The sequence below is a fragment of the Pseudopodoces humilis genome, chromosome 1, assembly GCF_049639895.1.
Source record: "Pseudopodoces humilis isolate 2021_Gansu_Grassland_sample_001 chromosome 1, ASM4963989v1, whole genome shotgun sequence".
Taxonomy (NCBI): domain Eukaryota; kingdom Metazoa; phylum Chordata; class Aves; order Passeriformes; family Paridae; genus Pseudopodoces; species Pseudopodoces humilis.
Window position 1 is genome coordinate 147,523,383 of NC_142200.1, and position 21,390 is coordinate 147,544,772.

Sequence of the window (21,390 nt, forward strand, 5' to 3'; positions counted from 1 at the left end):
CTTTCCTCTTCAGGAGACCAGTGTTTCATTTCTTACAGTCCAGAATGAGCTTCATTTCACACACCCTGTGGTGGTGGGTGGATCTATGGCAACATTGATGTCCCAAGAGCCACCTCTTGGCTCCACTAAAATCCAAGATTTGCTGCATTCCACTTCCTGAGGCCAAAGAGGAGCTGGAGTTGGCCTGGGATGTCCCCATACCCTGAGCTCTACATCCTTGGCCATCTCTGCAACTCAAACACCACCTGAACTTGAGGGCACAGGGTCCAAAAAACTTCAAAATTTGTATCTTTTCATTTCCTTGGGGAAGCCAGGGGCTTCTCGAAGTGGAAATTGCCACCACAAAACCCAGCAACTACAAAGTGCCCCCCAAAAAATTCTTAGCTTTCCACCCTGCATGAAAGAAAATCAGAAGAAAACTGTGGCAATCAGGGGATACTCAAAGGGAATGTGCATTCATGAAGGCTCTTGCAGAAGTTTTCCCATGCTTCCCACAGAGCAGGCATTTGTGTTCCTACATGTTGAGGTGAAACTGGAGCCCACAGTCCCAGGGGCCACGGGGTGAGCACACGTGGGTCCCTCCCCAGCATGTGCCAGGGCTGTGGAAGCTCATTAAAATGGACCAAGGAATGTTCCAGCTGCAAATGCAAAGACAGGTCTTTTCAAATAAGCCCCATTAGCTCCACATGTGCATTTAATAGATAATTTATTTTTTTTGGGGGGGGGTGTTACATAACGTGAAACCAATAATTATAGAAATGAGTGTGAGGATCCAGACAGTCTCCAGAGGAAGAAGGCAGAGAGAGGGAGAGCAAACAATACCAGACTTTGCAGGGATTTTTTCCTCTCTTAATGCACCCATCCTTAGCAAACTGCTCGTGCAGATCCCTGCTCACTCAGCAGACCAAAGGAAAGGAATTGGCTCTGGGAGCTTCACCTCCCTGGAGCTGCACTGGGCCTTCAGCTGCAGGATTAAAATCTGGCTGTGCAGTCACATACCCAGCCCTGAGGCCACACAGGCAAATGGCTCTTCTCTTCTCATCGCCAAAAAATGTGGAGAATGTGCTGGAAAGAGTGCAAAATCTGGTTCTTCCCTCAACTGCTTGTAGCTAGTTTGCTGTGAATTCCATGGTTGGGGATCAAATCTGGAGGAAACAAACATCACAATCAGTATTTTTCAGAAAATCATTTATGCATCAATCTGTTTATAACAAATAGCAGATCTCTATTCACACCCAAATTGATTTATTCTCTCATGCTTGCTCACACCCCACTATCCCCTCTCACACTCCTCTGACATGCAGAGTCCAAATCTGTGTGCAGCAAAGCTGGGCACATAGGGAGGCAAGAAAGAGGAACACACAGGTTTTTAGTGAGAATACAGCTATCAAAACAATGTTATATAATTGGGGGGAATAAAAATTCTATTTAAAAAAAGAAAACTAGAGGCGATTATGTAAACTGCTGTCCCTGTCTGGTCAGCACAAATCTCCTGTGGGCTTAGGTCAGTCTGTTTGACACAGCTAGAAATAATTGTCTGTGTTAACCATTAGTAGTTCCCAGTTCAAAGTTCCCTGTGAGCTGCCTCTGTTCCCTGCCAGTATTCCCTATGCCTGCCTCAGGTAGGATGCAGGCAGCACTGCCCACCCCTGTCTGTGTCTGTGTTGGAGAGCTCAGCACTTCAGCAGGGAATGAGGCACCAAACCTCAGCTTCCAGCCTGGATACTCCCCACAGAGTGTCTGGCTACAGCAAACAAAATCAAAAATCAGAGCTTATTGCTCTTAGTGTAGTGGTCAGGAGATGTCCTGGGCAGGCAGTGGGGCCTCAGAGTGCCTGGAATAAAACTCCAGCCCCTACCTGGAAATGTCCTGGGATGTAAGCACAGGACAAGGAAGGGTGGGTGGTTCAAACAGGTAGAGGTGTGACCCAAAGGAGAAGCATGGAAGTGGCATCATCTGCTGCCTGTGGAAGCATCTGGAGGACTATCTACCACCCTGCTCATATTCTGCAAGGAAACCCCCTCTGTCTGAGGGAAAAGGGTGTGATTTGGCTGCTTTTCACCAGAGGAGAGAAAAGGAAGCTGGATTCTTAAAACCTCTCAGCTGCCTTTTCTGTCCAGATGCCATCAGGATAGAGACACACATAAGGAATGTGGTTGTTCCCACCTTTCTGCAGGAAACAGAGGAGGTATTTGAGGCTGGCTGCTCTTTCTACCTCAGCAATCAATTTTTAATTTGAGTTAAGGACATCTGGAAAGGCCCTTCCAGAGGTACAGTCAGTGCTGAACTGTTTGATTCCCTTGGAGAACAGGAGCAGAGCAGCCAGAACACAATCTGTGTCTCAAATTTGTCAAGGGTTGCTGGAAAGAGCATTTGGGGACCACAGAGATGCTGGATGATCCTCACAGCACCTCCTTACCCGTTGTCCTTCACCTGGGGAACTGCTGAAGCTCAAAAATTACATCCCAGCAAAGCTTCCAGTTTCTTCAAGGTGTCTCTTCCAAGTTCTCACAAGGCAAGACACAAACCCCAGGAGTCTTTAAGAGTGATTATTTCCCTTCCTTGGTTGCTGGAAGAAAAGTTGTTTTGGGGACTGGTACATCCAGTCCCTCCATCCTCTAACAGTCCCCCACTGCCTTGATTTGCTACCTGGAGGCAAATCAATGTGATTCAGGCCCCTCTTCCTAGAGACATCTCAGCATGAAGAATTCCTTCCCATCTTCCCACAGATCCTTGCCAACAGAGCACCACTAATGGCGAAGGCTGAAATCACTGTGAGATGAGCAAGGCTCCCAGCAGAGACAGTAGCTGAGGAATCAGCCTAAGGCTCTGTAATCCTGGCAAAAACAGTTTCAAAACACACTTTATCTAGTGAGGGTGCCTCAGAGCTGTGCAGGGAATTGTTTCATGCAGCCCTTTTATGGAGAGAGGAGCTGGAGAGCAGTAGTCCCCAAAATAATTCACGAGGCTTTTAGCAGCCTCTATTACTCACTATTGGAAGGACTGCAGCGCTCATTGTTTCATTCTGGCAGCCAAATCCTCCTCCACTAAAATAAATAACGAGCAAGGATGCATCCCAGCTTCAGAGCTTTGGGTTGCCCACAAAATTCAACTCCTTCTATCCTCCATCAGGTTTGTCTCTTGATAATCCAGCAGCTGCTACAGTCACTGGAATTTTCCCATTGCCATGCAGGGCATCCTGCACAGTCCTCCAAGAGCTGAATTGTCCCTCAGTTCAGGGACACCCTGGGAGAGTGTCTGGCACAAACCTGAGCACATACAAAGCCAGGGGTCAGCTCCAGGCTGGTCTTAGGCACTGCTGAAAGGAACACAACTGACGCCATGACCTGGGTCCACCATGTGGAACCAAACTTGTGTCTATCCACAGGACAGAGAATTAAAACCATTAGGGCTTCTCAGTTGTTTTAGATGCTGAAACAAAAGCTCAGTAAGGAGGTTAGTTCCACCAAGAGCTGAATCAGAACAGATGGAGAAGTGCAAGTTATTATTTCCTACAGCAATGACATGGACAATCCATTTTTATATCCAGATCTCTGCCTTGCCCTGACTCACTGGCTTTCTCATCTCAAGGGTTTCTTGCTTAGCTTAGTCATTTCTGGGTAAATTATTTTCCAACTTTTGATGTCAAATGTAGCTTTTCTTGTTCATTATAAACCAGCACAGTGATCTGCTCTTATTTGTGCACTGGTTCTGCTGCTTGGTCAGCTTTCCTGTGTGGAATAAATCCCAGGGAAAGCTTCACAGTAACCCAGTTATTGTTAAGGTGAAAAGCAGCTCTTTTTGTGGCCATGGTGCATTTTGAGAGATTGAGGAGGCTACTTTTGCCAGACTTTGCCTTAAATCCAACTTAGATTTTGGCTAAATCAAATCTCCTCAGATGGTCCTGCCCTCTGCTTCCCTTAATGGTGAATTATTTCAATTAATTCCATCTGGACCCTGGCCTGCCTTTCATTTCTGCCAGGAGGAGCAGTGTGCTCCCTGGAGCTGTTGACACCCCAGAGAGAAGCCCTCTCCTGCAGCTCCTGCAGAACCTCCCCAGCAAAGCCACAAGCCCAGGGGACAGATTGAACTGAAAACATTCTCTGGTTTGGAGTATGGGTGTATGACCTGTGCCAGAAGCATCCATTTAAAAATCCCCTTATTACAGTGGACCTCATTCTGAGACAAGGTGGGGACATGGATTCCAGCAGCTTCCCACCTAAATCTGACTCCAGCTTTGGGACTAGATGGCTGTGGGTGCCCCAGCCAGGATCTGGACTTATCTGGTGATTTTATGGGGAGGAATGAGACCTCAAAAATTGGCTAAAAAGGAGAAGGGAGGAAGCTTCATCTCCTCTGCTCTTCATTGTCAGCTCTCCAATTCAACACCATCCCCATTTGCACATCAGCTTTTAATATTTAATTGCAGCTCTGCCAAGGGACTTTGCCTCCTCTCTTGCACAGGAGAGGGAGAGGAAGGAGTCAGCAGTGTGGTGCTGGAGAGCCCCAAGGAGACTATCAAATGGCAGATCTCAGGCAGAGGGAAGCGCTCTAGCATGTAAGTGATTTTACACAAAACCCCCTCCCAGATCACAGGAGTTGGAATGAATTAATATCAGAAAAATCCTGTAAACCCTTAGCAACTGGAGGGATGCTGTGCTGGCTGTGGGAACTGTTCAGGGTGGGCTGGGAAGGGTATTTTCCTCGACTGCCTGTATTTAAGGGAAAGGAGGGATAGGGAATACTGCTCTCCTAACAGGCTCATTTTGCCACAAAGTAAATCCCTGGAGGGCCCTTAACCTGGAACTGTTTAATGTTAGACACCACCAGAAAAATGGGAAACAATCCCTTAATTGTGGGAGGTGGGAGCCTGTGATCTGACAGATCTGTCTCTTCCCTAACACCATGGGAAATGACCTGAAAAACAAAACAAAACAAAAACAAAACAAAAACAAAACAAAAACAAAATAAAAAAAGGAAATTTTTTTTAAGCAATTAATTCAAAATGTATTCCCCTTCCTCTGGTCCTTATTTCAGATGTCTTAACAGGCATTAGAAGGGAAGCAGATATTCACAATTTGCTGAACAACATTCTTATCCCCCAGAAAATCTGTCCCTTTTGAGTGCAGCTGGAAGTGGACACCCAAACATGGGTGGACAATGACTGGACACTGAATAATATTCAGGCCAGAGCCGCAGAAACTGCTGATGAAACACTTTTTTTACAAGCAAAGTGGCTTTTAGAACAAATACTTTCAAAATGTAAATACAAGTACTTAATAATCCCGTAGTTCAAATGTCTGTGTCAGTAATTAAAAAGCAATTATGTATAACTTGTAGGTCCCCAGAGCTCTGTCTACATTCAGAAAATGAACCCCAGATGACCTAATGTACTTCCAAGTGTCAGATCAGTCACTGAAAATACAATTCCTGAGACTTCTCCTGCACATTGCTGAAGTCTGGAAAACAAGAACATTTTTGGCAGAAGAGGCCAAGGGGTATTTAAATCTCCAGTAACTGTCTGAATCCAGAGCTGGTTCAGGTCTATGTGACACTGGAAACATCAGAAAATTTTAAATAATGATGCATATGCAAATTACATTAAATAACTTTTAAATTATTTAAAGCTAATTTTCTTCACATCTTTTCTTCACGTCTCTCACTGTCATAGAGATGAACTTGGGGATCTAAGAGAATAAGTGGTAGACAGAGTAGAAAAGACAAATTCTCTGCATTAATTCAACTTGTGTCTGCTTTAACCCCATTTTGTTTTTCAAAAGTGAATTTCAGTGGTGAGGTTTGCAGATGTACCCGTGAAGACAACATTTGTTCCACAGCCCATTACTGATGCCCTGGTCCCCTGAGTGGAGATGGACACTCTGATTTTGGCCTCTTTTCCCTGCACCATAACCTTTGCTCTCTTGTTTCAATGCCAGCAGACAGAAAACATGGGAAAAGCTGAGAAGCTGCAGCCAGCTCAGTCCTTCCCTTCTCTGTGCCACCCTCCAAGGAGCAATCCAGAGCTCAGGACAGTTCTTCTGAGGAAAGCTGTGTCCGTCTCAGAACTGGTTGCCAGGTGGGTGTTTAATCTGTGGTTTCAGTTCACCTCAGATCTGAGGGGTTCCAGGGAGGACTCTCCCTCTCCCACCTCTGTAACAAACAGATCTCACTCAGAGAAGACCTTTCTCAAGCACAGCATCCCAAATTGCAGGTCTCAAGTGTTTTCTGTCACGAGTGCTCCCGTCTGTTCTACATTTCTGGTGCATTATTATGTCTTGGAAGACAAGTCCTGATTTAAAATCCAGACACACTCAACAATCCCCACTCAATTGAATGACACAGAGGAATTTGCCCTTGACCCCAAGGACTGGACCATTCCCAGGTGGACAATTAAAAGTTTTAATCTTGGTAGCCACAAGGGAAAGAGCGAATGCTGGAGAGATGAGCTGATGGGGAAGAGGGGTATGGGCACTGCATCCCCTCCTGGTTTCTCTCAACTGTCTCTTACCAAAAGGCTCCAGGGAGAGTCACATTTCAGCCCAAGCCTCTTAAGGGCTGATTTCTCTTCTTGTTACAACCCACAACTGAGATCAGACCAAAACGCTGCCAAGCATGAGACAAAAAAGATTAGGAACAGAACCTGAAATACATCTCTCTCCATGTAAGAGTGACAGAGCAGCTGTCAAGTCTGTCTCTTGAGCTTCCCCGTGGGACACTTTAGTTCCAAATATCCCACAATTGGTTAGTTTCCATTATAAATAGCCATCTCTCTGGCAGGGTCTTTGGAGAAAGCTGAGAGTGCACCCGGAGCACAGAAGTGAAGAAAGGTGGTTTCTTCTGCAAAGGTCTCACTCATCACTGGTGTTTATGTTAGGCCAGGTACTGACTTGATAAATCCCTTTACATTAGGTTAAAGCTGAATGAATTGACCTTCTGGAAAGCCTGACTTCAGCTCCAGGCTATAAATCAGCAGAGTGCAATAATACACCTCGTTCAGGCACTGTAAACCCCCAGCACATCCCCCACCAGTGGGAATAGAGATGCTCCAAGGACACTTCTGCACAGAGTTTGGGAGACAAGGGCTCACAATGGCTCTGGCAGCACTGTCCTGAGCTAAAACCAGTCCTCTTTGGGAGATACCTCATGTCTCTGTCACTCTTCAAGCTTGCCTTTGGATTCTATTGGCTCTGTTATTTTCCAGAGGGTAGGGGAAGGCAGAACAAGCCTGCCCACAATACACAAAAATATATTCAGGCTGAAAAGGGACTCAGGTGCCATCTCCTGTCTTCCCTGCAGGTACCAGAGCATCCTGAATGGTGAAAAAAACACAACCAAGCAAGAACATCTCAAGGTGAGAGCCAAAGTCTCAGAGCTGTTGGTATGGGCTGTCCTCACAACATAAAGCTCCAGTTCTTGGCAATGAGAGACAAACAAAAACACAGCATTTTCTGCAATAACTGGTGCTGTTCTGAGGACAGCCCAGGACAGGTGGAAACCAATTGCCTCATAGTGTGTACAGATGGACTGGCATACATAGGATACTCCAGGATGGAAATTTCATGGATAATATTCAGGTTGCTGTGGAGTTAAAAAAAATTGTGGAGGTAGACACTAACAGAAGACAATCAAGAAGTGAAGGACCTGGCAGAGGATTTAGCAGTGGCTTGAAAGTCATTGAGGCACCACACTGGGCTGGCAGGGATGACACTGGGGCACCTGCACCATCATCAGGAGGTGTTTTGATGTTGCCCTGTGTGTCTCAAATTAGGGGCTTGTGTAATTTCTGCCATTCTTCTCTGCCATTCTAGCACTTTCTTGGTGTTTTTTACTGAAGTGGGACTTAGACATCAAGTTCATAGGTAGATTTTGCATTTAGGTGTTTGCAATTCGGCATCTTGAATGGAATTCCCCCCACAGAAGCTGTGACTACTGTTCTCACATCATGGCAAAGGGACACCTCCCACCTGCCAGTGTTCCTCATATTCTGATTGCAAACTCATTGGCAAAATGTGCAGTTCTCAGCTCTGTGTTTGCTCATTTGACCCTGCTTTGTGAAGAGGGGCTTATACCTGGAATAAAAAAGGGAAGCTAACACACCAGAAGGCAGATATTCTGAACTTTATCCAGCTTTTCTGCTAAAAATGGGGTTGATTCCCACTGACCACAGAAAGGTGAATTCCACCTAATTAAACAAAAGGCAGAATCTAAAAATTTTATTTTCAGTCCGGGTTTCTAAGAAGAAGCTGGAGATTTCCTATTAAATGATAGAGAGGGTTTTTTTTCCTGACTGTTTGGAAACACATTTTCATAGAGTAGGAGGATGAAGATGGGAATAAGGCAATGATCCAAGAGAAGAGACAACCACTGGCCATATTTTTTCTACTCCAAGGATTTCTTGCATGTTCGTGGACAAGTCAGGAGGATTCACTGGAAACAGGCAAGACAGAAACTTCAACACTTCAAAAAGAAGCTGTTGTGTCCTTAACATTTATTTCTGAGAGCATAGAAAGTGGTGGGATACTCTTTCATTCCACAGAGCTAGAAAATCAACAGATGTGATGCTTGAAGTAGAAGAGCAGGAAATAAAAATGTCACATGATTTATTATTGAAATGATATAAGAACCTATTTTGATGTTTTGTGGGGTTTTTGTTTGTTTTTTTAGCTCATGGAAGCAAGATATCCATCACAGAGCAATGCCATTCCAGTGGGGAAAACCCGTGCCTTACCTCGCAGTCATCCCTGTGACATGTGCTCAAGCAAGCCCGTGGAGGATGTTCCCATCCCTAAGACTGGTGCTCCAGTAAGGAATTCCAGAGGGCTCCTGGCCAGCTCTGACACCCCTAAAGTCACTGTCCCACACTGTCAGAGTTCACCCTGTGCCCCACTGGAGGCACCAAGTGCCAAAGGCCCTTTGAGGAGGAGGGAGGCTGATCACACCAGCATCCTGACAACAATCCAGCCCCTGAGCATGGAGAGCAAAGCCCACAGGGACCCAGCCTTCCTTGCCCCTCTCCAGAGCATCCAGAGGAAGGCACGATGGAGTCCTGCCACCACCCCAGGGAAGGAGTCTGCTGCAAAGGTCAGTAGGTGCTCTTCCTCAAAAGGCCCTGGAAATACATTTTATCCTTATAAATTCCTGGGCTTTGTGGTGGTGATTCATCACCCACTGATGTCAATCCCTAGGCACAGGGGACGGGTTTCCCTGTGGATGTTTATGTCTAGTGCCACCCAGCTCTGGGTGGTTTAATGCCACCAGGGACAGAGGTCAGATGTTCAACAAACTATTCCTTGTTGAAACTTTTTCGCTGTTTGGTGCTGCACCTCTCGAAACGGATTTCTCTGTCTCTTCTGAGCCAAGCTCTTTTGGGATACTCCTTCACGGGGAGCTCTGTTTTTCTCAGTTTTCCTGGTCAGGAAGAAAACTTCATTAGGATCTTAAAAAAGTTCGTTAGGATCTTGCTTCTCGTGTTTATTAGGATGTTATCAAAAAAATTGGCAGGTCCCTCCAGACTTTCTGCACAAGTTCAATTCACTATAACCTGGCTCACCTTGGCTCTGAAGGTACAAAATGGCCTCAAACCTCATGGCTGTTTCATCTTTATATCTATTTTTACCTAATTAGCAATAGACATGTGTATTGTTTTTATATATTAACAAATAAGCTTTCTATAGCTACTTAGGTAACTAAAACTGTGACTAACTTTCAACCAATCACTCTTTGTGTTACTCAAAACTGCAGATTCATGGAGAAGCAGGAAGAAGGAGAGCTAAGAACTACACCCTTTATCTTCTATCTTTACTCCATGTATTAAACACTCTAAAATTTATATTTTTTACTTCAGTGACATACTAAACATTATACTACTTTCTACTTAATTTTTTTATAAATCTTGATTTACCCAGGGATATTTGGAAGCCTTTCTGTCAGTGACAGACAAGATTAATACCTTTTTGGAGAATAGGACAAATGGAGAAATGTTTCTCCATTTCTGGATTCTTACACTTGTGATGATCCTCTTCCTGGAGGGAAGGATTTGGTAGAAATGAACAGCTCAGACTGGAGAGAGACCAACATTAAAGAAACATGGGAGATGATATTGACATGAAGTTGATATAATCTGGAATATTAAACACAGATGAGATCCTATCAGAAATCATCTTGTTCCTCTCTTTGTTGTGTGATATCTGCCCCTGTAAGGGACTGGGTCTTCACTGGGAGGGCAGCAAAGGGCAGCACCCCTCTCTACAGGGTTTGAGACACAAAAATCATTGTGGGAGTTGGTAAAGGAAATGGATGGATAATCCTGTCTCTGAAAGCTGGCCTCGAAATCAAAGACAGGTAGGGAAAATACCACTTAGCTCTGGAAATGAGGTGGAGTATCAAAGGAGAGAACAGAGCAAAGCCAAGGCTGGGTCCTGCAAGAATAAAAAAGCTACCTTTGGCTCTGTAAAGCCTCTGGTGCTGTCACCTTTCCCACACCACGTCTTTGTGCAGTTCCTCTCCTCTATTTGTGGGCACTTACCTGTTTCCCTGCTGTTGTTCCCACACAGGAAGGGAAGCAGTCCCGGGACAGGCAGGGGATCATCTCCTCGGTGCCAGATACAGCTGATGACTCAGCCACGGGCAGAAGCTGTGAGTTGGATTTATTTTGGTTTCCAGGCATCACTGCTAGCCTGTTTCCACCTCTATGGATGCAGCTGGGAAGGGTTTGCTTGCTCCTTACACGGAGTTGTGTTTCCCACAGAACCCCACAGCAGACACTGAGCGGGTGATGCTGGCTGGGGACACGTGGGTCCTGCCAGGACTGGACATTCAGGAATGTGGCCAAGGATAGGGAGCACAGAGAGCAGACTTCACTGCAGCCCTGATCAGTCCCACTGCACGGAGCTGGCAAATCCCAGCAGAGCCGGGATCTGGGCCAGTGATGAGTCCACAGAGCCATGCTGGCTCTCCCTGTGCTGTTATCCCAGCAGTTAAAAATAGCTGCTATTAAATACCAAGGCAGAAATACATCCATGTTTAGTTTGGGATGAGTAATATCTCCCTGCACCTCAGCCTTGAGGAGAGGAAGAGGGAGAGGTTCCTTTGTACCTAACTAAGGAGCCTTGGCTGGGCTCCTTTTTGAATTTGGCAGCAGTGGTGTATCAGAGAGAGTCATCCTTGGCTTAAGATAGGGCATGTAAGTGATCCCTAATGTTATGATATCATTGGGACTAAAGCAGGTCAGGGATATTTCAAGGCAAGAGGCATCTGTCAAGAGTGAGAAATCCAAGCTTTTCATGGGAAAGATTTTGCTGGACTTCACTGTTTGAATTGGGGCAGAAAAAAACAGATCTCCAAAAATCCCACAATGGCTGGATTAGAGACCACTGGACCATCCCACAATTTTTAGCCCTGGATCAGGAATCCAGGGTCCCCTTAAACCATTTACTTAGGATTTGTTTCTTTTTCTTTCCATTTCTTTCTTGCCTTTCACACAAGAGGGAGAAAAAGGATCACACACTGCCTGGATTTGAGACCCTGTATTTAATTACCCAACTGCATGGGAAAAGTCTCTTACACGAGCACACAAGTGATGGAGCTGAGGTTTCCACAGCATTGCTGGGATTTTTTTTTTTTAGTATCAGAGCAGATGATGTCACCACATTGTCTAGCTCAATGCTGTCACAGTTTTCTGTGCCTTTTCCAGTGCCAGGAACGTCTTTTCCTCTGGCTGGCCAGGGGTGAATCATGGCCTATCTTAGATCCTTACACCACTCCCCAGCCCCTGACTCAAAGGCCTTGTAATAGCCATGGCTTCATGTGGTCGTGCTTTGTTGGAAGGGCTTCGTGTGAGGTCCTTCTGGGGAGGCAATTCCATCCAGGGAGCTGGGAATACGACAGCTACCACTGGGGTAGGTGCTGGATTTGCTCAGAGACAGGAGTTGTAATGCTTCCCAAAAAAGTCCAGGAGCCAGCTGTCCCAAATCTCTCAGGGACCAGACACATCCAAGGCTGTACCTGTGCTGTGTTCCGTCATTCCCATGGGGAGAGAGAGATGTTGGTGTTCTGTGAGCCCCAGCAGTGACCAGGGCAGATCTTCTGTGGGAACCTCCTCACTACCCCACAGGGACGGCACCACTGCCCTTCCTGAGGGGTGAGGAGGGGACATCCCAGACTTGGCACGGGGAAAGCAGCGTCAGGCAGTTTGAAGCCTCGCAATAACACAAGTTAAGCACAGACCACGGTTCTCAGGGGCTGGGATGTCTGATATGGAAGGCAGCAGCTTGGCAGTGCTCAAGAGTGCTCTGCTGGCTGGAGCTGGGTTTATCAGCAAACACATCAGTTTGGAGCTGAATAGCTGCACAAAAAGTCAAAGCGCCAGTGGCTGCATCTCTTTCCAGGCACAGTCACACCTGAGACTCTGCTGCAGGCCTGAGCATTGCTCAAAGGGGATGATTTACACCCCTGAGAAAAGTACATTCCCAGGCATCCAAACCAGCTGGGCTGTGCCCCTGGTCACGCTGGCAACATCAGATGATCCAGAGGAAGCTGCCACCAAAGACGTCACCAAGACACTAATTAAAGAGGTCCAAGTGGCTGTAGTCTGCAGTAATGAGATTAAACTGAGCCCTGGAAGACTTACACAGCAGAACAAAATTCTTCCTAGGAAGGAAGGTGTCAGATCAAGGAACCATTTTTCCCAAAGGGAAACAGTTGAAAGCTCGAGTCCTTTAATATTCAAAAGAAGAAGGCACCAGTTAATTTATTGCAGGTAGAGTCTTCTGAGTACCCTGGCTTTAAAAATCAACAACTTCTAGATTAATTTTGGCAATCGGAGAGAGGGAATTGTGGCCCAGGAAGAGAGAAGAAGGACATGCACATAGGTTTGTGCCTGTGTGTATAACGCTGCTCCATCATGCAGGCTCCCAGCTGAAGGGCACACGGGGATGTCACCTCGGTGCAGAGCAAAGATGAAACAGGAGCCTGAGGTGACTGCAAATTACAGAGCATCCAGGCAGCCTCAAACCCACCTGCAAACCCCTCCTCCCCCTTTCCATTCTAGTCTACGTTCATTTCGACCTCTACACAAGGGGAATTTTCCAGGCAAGGAGAAGAGGCGAAGGAGAGGGCAGGAAACAGTGGAGCCCCCCACCCTGCACTGAGGGAGAGCCGGGTTTGGTTCAAGGGGAGGATTCATCCCCTGCCCGTCCTGCTGCAGGGGGTGCGGTGCCATCTAGCGACAGCACAACTGACTCGTTCCGTCCCCAAATCGGGCTCCGCAAGGATGCTCCGGACACTGCATCCCAGCCCCAGCGCTGGCCGGGGCCGCCACCCTCCCTCTCTCCGTGAGCCGGGGCTTTGCAGGCACCATTCTGCAGTCTGCATCACGCTGCTCAGCACACGGGCTCGGCAGAACATCTCTATTTAAGATAAAAGGCTGGGCTTGTGCCAGAGACTGCTCCGAGTCCAAGGAAGCTCCAGCACTTGCCATGATAGAGGCTCCTGCAGTCAAAATAATCCTTAAAAGCCACTTCCCCTTCAGCAGTGGCTTTCCATGGGCACGACAAGCAGGAGGTGTATGTCAGGACTCCTCTAAGTGCCAGCTCTCACTGCTTTGTGCCTCTGCAGCTCGGGCAGGAGGCAAACTTGGGGTGTTTAAGCACAAGATCCATCTCGTCCCCCGACTCAAACACCTCTCATCACAGAAAGAAGGGGCAGCAGGACGTGCCACCCATCCCCTGTCACCTCTCCCAGTCCCTGTGACTGATTAGGGAAGCTGAGGTCACAGGCATTTTTGGGGGACGCTGCCATGGGAGCGCACAGCAGTTCCCAGGGATGCTTGGAGGGCAGGGGAGGGATCAGCCTCTGCTGATCAGCCTGGCTGGGATCTGCCAACAATCAAAGCAGACAAGCTTGTCCCTCCTAATTGGCTTTTCCTGCAAGCCCCAGCCTCTGCTTTCACTCAGTCTAACCTAAAGAGCCTTTCCCTTGCTAAAACCCTCCTGCCCTCTTCACTGAGCTGCCAGCAAGAGCCAGCCCATCTCAGTCAAGAGCTGGGGGCTGCCCTCTGCTCCAGGGCCTGCTGACCTCTCCCCTCACACACCCAGTGTCTCTCAGAAAATCCCAGTGCCTCCGTGATTTATTTTTTCTCATTTCCTGCCCTCTAATTAGCTGCTGTCTCTCAGACAGGAGGACAAAACCCTTTCCCCAGGAGCTGTGCAGAGCTCTCAGGGCTGCAGTTTGCAGAGGCACTGATGGGCACACACGTGGAAGCCACTGCCCACAGCAGAGCAGGTCCTTCACCTGGGGATGGAGAGGGACAGCAGGGGTGTGACCAGCCAGCCATGTGTGCAGACAGAACACAAAGACACTGCGGATGAAAACAGAACTCCACACAAATACACACCCTGTGTGCCCCCGCCAGGCACAGGCAGGCCACCACACACAAACACCCACTGCCAGCCGCTGACTGAGCTGGTTTGCTCTGCCCTTCACCTCCTGAATTTACGTCCCTCCATCCACATGGAATAAATAAGATATCTCAGCTCCCAGTGTGCTGCTGTGTTTGCAGACACCGCTGCCACCCACTTGGTGCTACCTGAGTGGGTGTGTGTCTGCTGAGAGCCCCTGCCAATCCCAGCCCTCTGCCCCACCACCTGGCTGGTCGGCAGGGACCTGCCTATCACCCTCCTGACAGCTCTTTTCCTGATCCTCATTTGCAGAAGGAAGCAACAAAGAACACATCAGAGGGAGGAGTGATGGTCTCCAGAGGCACTGGGCTCAACACAGACAGTAGGGGAATAACACTCACAATATATAAAATAATAATTCACAGCCCTGTAGGATGGGTAAAGAAACTGGGCTAAGACAGAGAGGAGCTGGGCCCTTCCAGGAGCCCCAGTGAAAACAGATGTTCATCTGCAGCTGGACATGTTGTGATGGGATGTGATGCCACGCAATGCTGGCAAGGGAACCCCACCTCATGCTGAACTGCAGCCTGGGTGATGTGTAGCATCCTCTCCTGACACCTGCATACCCACAGGGAAAAGAGACAACCAAACAACCCTGTAAAAGTCCAGCAAAACTGTTCAGGAGAAGTGCATGAAAGAAATTAAGCATCTCTGTACTTAAAGGGGGAAAGGAGCCTTTTACATGGGCACATAGTGAGAGGACAAGGGGGAATTATTTAAAGCTAAAAGGGGAGAGATTTAGATTAGATCTTAGGAAGAAAGAGTAGTGAGGGTACTCAGGGGGTAGTGAGGCACTGAAATGGGTTGCCCAGAGAAGTTGTAGATGCCCCATCCCTGAAAGTGCTCATGGCCAGATTGGATGGAGATCTAGTGGAAGTGTCCCTGTCCATGGCAGGGGGTTGGGAACTGGATGATTTTTAATGTCCCTTCCAACCCAAATCACTCTGGGATCCTGTGAAACTCGAAAATCAGCATCAGTTGTTTCGCCCTCTGCAACAAAGAGCGTGGAGTGTTTTATCTCAGGTGATGGGGACACCAACCCACATCTTCCATTGCCATGGGGTGATGTTCTCAAATATACACCCTCCAAAGGTGTCAGAAAAGCAAACCAAAGAGAGAACTGCTGGGCCTGGTTCAATTTTACTGGGTACATCAGTCTGCTAAAGTTGGACTCTGAAAAGCACCCCCAGAGCCTTTGGTTATGTTTGTATTTGCAAATCAGCTTGGCCAGGCAGGATCACCAGCACTGGCACACAGTTTTACACACCATTAACATGCTAAAAATAGTACCCTTTGCCCAGCTGAACTTTGAGGGTGTCAAGAGTCCTCCAAGTTTGAGTGCTTTATTATTTTCCCTCTCCAAACACTTCCCAGAGCAGCTACCTGTGACACCACATTGCTGCAATGATAGGAACAATTCCCAGCTTAGCATAAAGCAGGTCAAGTGGTTGTCCTTTAGTCACTTTCCCAAAGTAATTTTTTTCATTCTTGCTTCAAAAATGCTGGAACTGATGAGGAAATAGGGGACCAGGAAATGTAAGTAATACCTCTCACCTTCCCAGCTTTTCTCTTAACACTTTGGCTGTGGCCAGAGGTGACAGAGGGGCCTGGCTGTGAGGATCACAGCCTGAGGACATGACAGTGAGTCAGGGAAATGCCTCTTCCCCATTGCACCACTGTCTGGATGCATCCCTGTCCCATACCAGGTTACACCAGGGGTATTTTGAATGAATAAACTCTGAAAATAAGCCAGGGCCCCAGCCTTTCCCAACCCCTATGCAGGGTTGCTGGGACTCATGATTGACTCAGCCTGGTGGAAGAGCAATTTCACTGTTCCCTAAAAATAGACCAAGTGGTTCATCCTCTCAACATAGCCCAGCACTGTGAGATAAAACCCGCTGCCAGAGACCACTGGGAGGCAGTGAACAGGACTGAGGGTGTGGGGTGTGGAGCAGGCTCCTTTTGGGATACACAAAGGGCTGCCTGGCCCTGGGTTTCTCACAGATTTTCCACTGGGGCTGTCTGAGACACGACCCACCTGTTGGGACTACAGAGACCTCTCTGTAAGTAATTTTGGGGTAGATTAGAATGGGGTGAAGTGTCGCATGAGAATGAACCTCAGACTGATCCTAAAACGCAGGGCAAAGGAGGATGCTTGGTGTTTCAGGCTATGAAAGCGGTGTTGCAGCTCATGGAAAGCCATGGATTTTATTCTGCTGGCCCAGCAGATAAATCCTGGTAAATCCTGCTCTGTGCTGCAGGTATGTTCCATGTACAGTGCCTTTGGTTTGGTTCAAGACCATGGTTTAGGGCACCTCAGCATGTTCTAGACAGAAACAGAGAATTGTAACTGTGTGCTTTTCTTCTGTCCTAAAGTACTGAAAATCCCAGCTTTGAAGGTTAAATTCATGGGGACAGATCTTAGATCCAGATCTCTGTTAGATCAGAGAGAGTGTCTACTCTCTCCCCCCAAAAAATGCTGTTATTTATGATGATTCTGATCACTTTGAGCACCAATAGGGGAAAGAATCTATATGGGATCCAGTTGAGCCAGAGGGATGTTGGGGGTGGAGGGGACACCTTCCAGACCCAAACCCTATTCAGACTGGCAATGAGTAGGCAGCAAAACGTGGACTGTTCAGAAGGAAATGAGCTTTGCTTCATCTTACTTCCCTAGGGAACAGGAAGAGGAACAGGAGGCAAGGAAGGATTAGTTAAGGAGGGAATTTCTTTCCCTCTCTCTTTAATCCCTGTCTCCAGAGAGAGTTGAAAAATTTGTTTGTGACCTTGAGCCAAACAAAGGGCTTCAGGAGCCTGTGGGGTCAGCAGCATTAATATGGCTATACCCCACTCCCTGTTTGTGCTCACATGTGTGAAAGGACACTCCAAAAACCTGTGTCACTCTAAGAGGGAGCAGAAATGTGCCCCTGTGTCTCACACCTGATTATTCACCTGTCTTTTGGCCCTAAGGGCTGACTTGTGGCCACCAGGAGAGCCAGGACATCAGGTCCAGCCCTGGGGATGCCCCTCAGTCACCATGGGAATGGCCTGGCCTGAGCTGAAAGCAGTTTTTTTTCAGCTCATGCATTTGTTGAACATTGATTTGTTGGCCAATATTTCCCTCTGAGATTCACATCCAGCTGATGGCTGTGAGAATAACAGAAATTCTGTAGCTTGTCCCAGCTCCCTCCAGGTCTCTAGTTTTCACCTAAATCTTTGTATCAAAAAAAAAAAAAGTGAAGTAGCTTCAGATTTTTGTTAGAAAACAGGGATTTAGGGAAAGAAATGTGAAGTTGTCTTCCTTTCCATATGCCTCAGGTATCTCACAGATATCACTGTGAGAAGTGGCAAAATATAAAAATCCATACTCTTGTTCAGGCAAAGCAGTAGATGATTCACTCATGGCAATTCGAGGATTCAGCATGAGTGGAAATTTGTAGGAACATCTTGCAAAGGCTGTTTTCAGCCCTTGAACAGACTCAGTATTTTACAGGACACAAAAGCTTCCTTTTGGGGAGAAACAAGGCAAGGATGCCCTGAACCTGTTACTAAGAGGAAGAAAATCCTTCTCTAGCACTGTGAAAGTCCCAGGACTGGGTCTGAGCAGAGTAGTAGTAATATTTCCTTGAAGTACTGTACCTTACTTGTCTCTTACACTTTCAAGCCAACCCTTTCTCTCCTCACCCATATTCTCGCTGGCACTTTTCTTTACTCAGAAACAAATGGAAATTCCCAGGAATTCCAGTAGCTACAAGTGGGTTTGGGGTTTTGTCTTTAAAGGATACTGCTAATTTGGTTTGGGGTGTGACTCTTTCGTCCAAAACAGTTTTAAGTTTTCTTGGCTGCCGGCAATAAAGAGCCGACGGCAGCATGGAAACACCAGGACAAGAATAGAAAGCCAAGGCAGGGCCTTGCAGCTCCTCAGGGCTCGTGGCATCCCTGCAATGCCCCCACATAAACACCATGGCATGGCACAGAAATGCTGAGAGATGCACGCCACAGCCCTGATCCCAGCTGGGCCCTGCATCCCAGGCAGGATGTCAGGCTGGGGATGCTCACGGGGCTCGTGCCTGCACACACATTCCCAAGGTATCTTCTCAGAGGGTGAGAGAGGGCTTCCCTTAAAAGGTCTGGTATTTGTGGCATGCCAAGAAGCCCTCTCCCCAGGCTGAGGCTGTTCCAGTGGGGAGCAGGGCGTTGCTTTCCCTGGGGAAGGGGGTTTTTTTAGAGGGAGGGAAGCTGCTGTCCTGAACTCCGGGCTGTAAAAGCTGCAATGCTGCGCTGCAGGAGGGAAAAGATCCTGGGAGAGGGGTTAGGGATAAAATAGTGCTGATGGTGGGATAGGGGAGATGGAGAAACAGGGGAAGGGATGTCAAGCAGGGGTGTTTATCACCATTCCATGAAAAACCCCTCTGTGAATAGCAGGTAGAGTCACTGGAGGGTACGAGAACAGTGCCAGCGTGAGCAGGGCGTGACCCACCATGTGTCAGGGCAGTGCTGGACACCCCCAGTGACACACAGCAAGGGACAGCCACTAAACATCCACTCGGCCTTTATTAACCCTTCATTAACCTAGCAGAGGGGCACAGAGAACGAGGCAATGCCGTGGGCACAGTCAGGGCTGCACTCACCTCCCCAGGCCCTTGGTACCCAAAGCGTGGGGTGATGGGGTGATGCTGGAGCCCTCCCTAAGGAGAGATAAGGCCACAGCAGTTGGCCCACGCGGGAAGGCCATGTCCCCAAACAGCAATGCCACCCGCAGCTGTCTCTCAGCGGAGCTTCTTGGCATTTTTTTGGTGCCCAGAATAGAGTCCTCCACATTCCTGGATTTTTGCAAAGCTCAGAAATAGCCCCGAGCTGCCTTGGGGCAGATACTCAGCTCTGCCTGAGGCTAAATTTTCCCAACACTTCTCAGAAGCTCTTTAAATTACCTGGGGGGGTCATGATGCTCCTCCTGCAAAGGATATTCCAGCTGATACCGAAGAGCCAAAAACAGTTGCAGAAGCGACCAAAGATCATGAACCTTCAGTTTGGATATACTGGAAATTGCAAAGTGATCTGATTTTGAAAATCAAAGGCAGGAAACGACACTTTTTTTTTCTTTCACCACCTCCCACCCTCTCAGATCTGCAAATGCAACTTTATACATGTGCAAAACGTTAATTATCTTACTATAATTAGTAGAAAAATCTTACTGCATGAAATGATCATTTAAATCTTATTTCCTCTTCAACACAGCTGGTCTTTAGTTACATTATTTTATTTTATTTCTTTGTCTAGCACCTTCCTCTGTTTCTAGTGCTTTTATTTTCAGACCATTTCCGACCCCAGAAATCACCTATTAACTCTATGTACCAGAGCTCATTTAATCTTTGCAGGAAATGGCTTGCAGACAGGGAAAAATCTCTCTTAAACCCTTTCAAAAGAGAATTATTTCTATTTCTTTACTATGTGTTAATCATTACATTTAGGTTCTATACCAGCAGGGCTCCCCACCTCCAAATCAGGGATCTATTATATGTGATGCTGGACAAATTTTTTTGAAAGGACAACGTGTACTCATGAAAGTTTGAAATCAAAAAAAAAAAAGCCTTGTTAAGTTGTATGATTTTCATTAATCATCCAGCTGTAATCAGTGCTGTTCTTGTATCTGAGTTGGTAGGTGAGCATGAGAAAATCTCAGTATTTACTTTTAAAGGTTGTATAGTTATAACAGATTCTCTTGGACCAAAACAGTAAAAAAAACACATGAATTCTGTTATAATGAACATGTTTACAACTGCCACTCTGGCACATAATGGGCTGATCCGTGGCAGAAAGAAAAAGCTTGAATTTCAAACACTCACAGTCCTTTGTAAGACTGAAAATGAGAGAAAGTACTGTGGTTTGAAAAGAGAACAAAGTGTGATCCAGCCATCAGGAGGGAGCACCCATGAGGGTGAGCAGAGTGTTTTAGAGCATGACTGGTCCTCAGTCTTTGCTAGATTCTAAAATCCCATAGATTCTCCCTGTTGCATCTTTGTCTCACCTCTTTTTCTCCTTCCTTCAGAAAAAAAACAGATGGTATTTTAACACTCTCTAAAGACTCATGAGTGGGTCATGATGGCAATGAGGAGCAGATAGAGATTCTCTCCTGCACCAATCCTCATCGTCCCAGGACTACCCTTCACTTCCCACCCATCACTGAAGCATGCCAGAACCACTCACCTTTTTAGCAGCCTCCAAGCTGGGGCAGCAGGGAGCCTGCCCTGCTTCCCACACCTCTCTCAGAATGTGTCCCATCTGGCAGAGCTTCCCTGTGGACCAGGGCCACTGGCAGAGGGGTTAGGGCAGAGATTTAAACCTTTCCCCGCTGACTGAGCACCACAAATGGGCTGCCTGGCTCCTGGATTAAGCAGCAGCACCGGTTTCCCAGCCAGCTTTTATGGGCGCTCACCCATCCGTGCAAATTCCCCCAGCCCAGCCATGGAGCTGTGCAGTATTTAGGAGTCACTTTTGTCAGGGAACTGATTCTCTAGGGGGAAAAACTGGGAGGAGGATGGGACAGAGGTGATTCTGCACATGCAGCTGCCACATGCAAGGGCAGAGGCACTTAGAAATGGGGTCCACACCTGCAGGGATGTGCTTCCAGCTTTGGGACAGGTCAGTGAGATACTAATGGGAAAAACTGGGATGAACAGGGACAAGCAGGTGATACTGGGGACATGTCCAGTCACACAGGGGTGTCACACACTCCTGGGTCAGGAGTCTGAACTGGCAGTGACTGTCTGATGGGGGTAACCCATGGCTGATCACAGGCAGGGGGGAATACCAGCCCCAAATTCCCAGGAAACAGCCAGCCCAGAGAGCCTCAAAGCAGCATTTCCTTGTCAGTTCACCTCCATTCCCTTGGAACAGAAAGTTGCTTTCACAATCTGAAGAAATAATTTCTTTT

General features: G+C 47.3%; 1 protein-coding gene and 1 long non-coding RNA gene across 6 annotated transcripts in view; one reads left to right on the forward strand and one right to left on the reverse strand.

Annotated features, from left to right (window-relative positions):
- Positions 1–1,025: 1,025 nt before the first annotated feature.
- Positions 1,026–20,836, reverse strand: LOC148185261 (uncharacterized). The gene is made up of 3 exons (XR_015774431.1): positions 20,664–20,836; positions 19,388–19,495; positions 1,026–1,145 (listed from the first exon to the last, which is right to left on the reverse strand). It is a non-coding gene; the product is annotated as an uncharacterized LOC148185261 (long non-coding RNA).
- Positions 4,428–21,390, forward strand: part of XIRP1 (xin actin binding repeat containing 1) — a 33,558-nt gene continuing 16,595 nt past the window's right edge. For 2 of the 5 annotated variants that reach the window (XM_014256766.2, XM_088066185.1), the window contains exons 1-5: positions 4,428–4,558; positions 5,937–6,076; positions 7,297–7,351; positions 8,665–9,081; positions 10,554–10,635. In XM_014256766.2, coding sequence (XP_014112241.2) covers positions 5,949–6,076; positions 7,297–7,351; positions 8,665–9,081; positions 10,554–10,635 — 682 coding nt within the window. In that variant the 5' untranslated portion in view covers positions 4,428–4,558; positions 5,937–5,948. Of the gene's footprint in view, positions 4,559–5,936; positions 6,077–7,296; positions 7,352–8,664; positions 9,082–10,553; positions 10,636–16,380; positions 16,520–21,390 lie in introns of those variants that run through there. The other 3 variants (XM_088066188.1, XM_005527766.3, XM_088066183.1) reach the window with 2 other exon arrangements.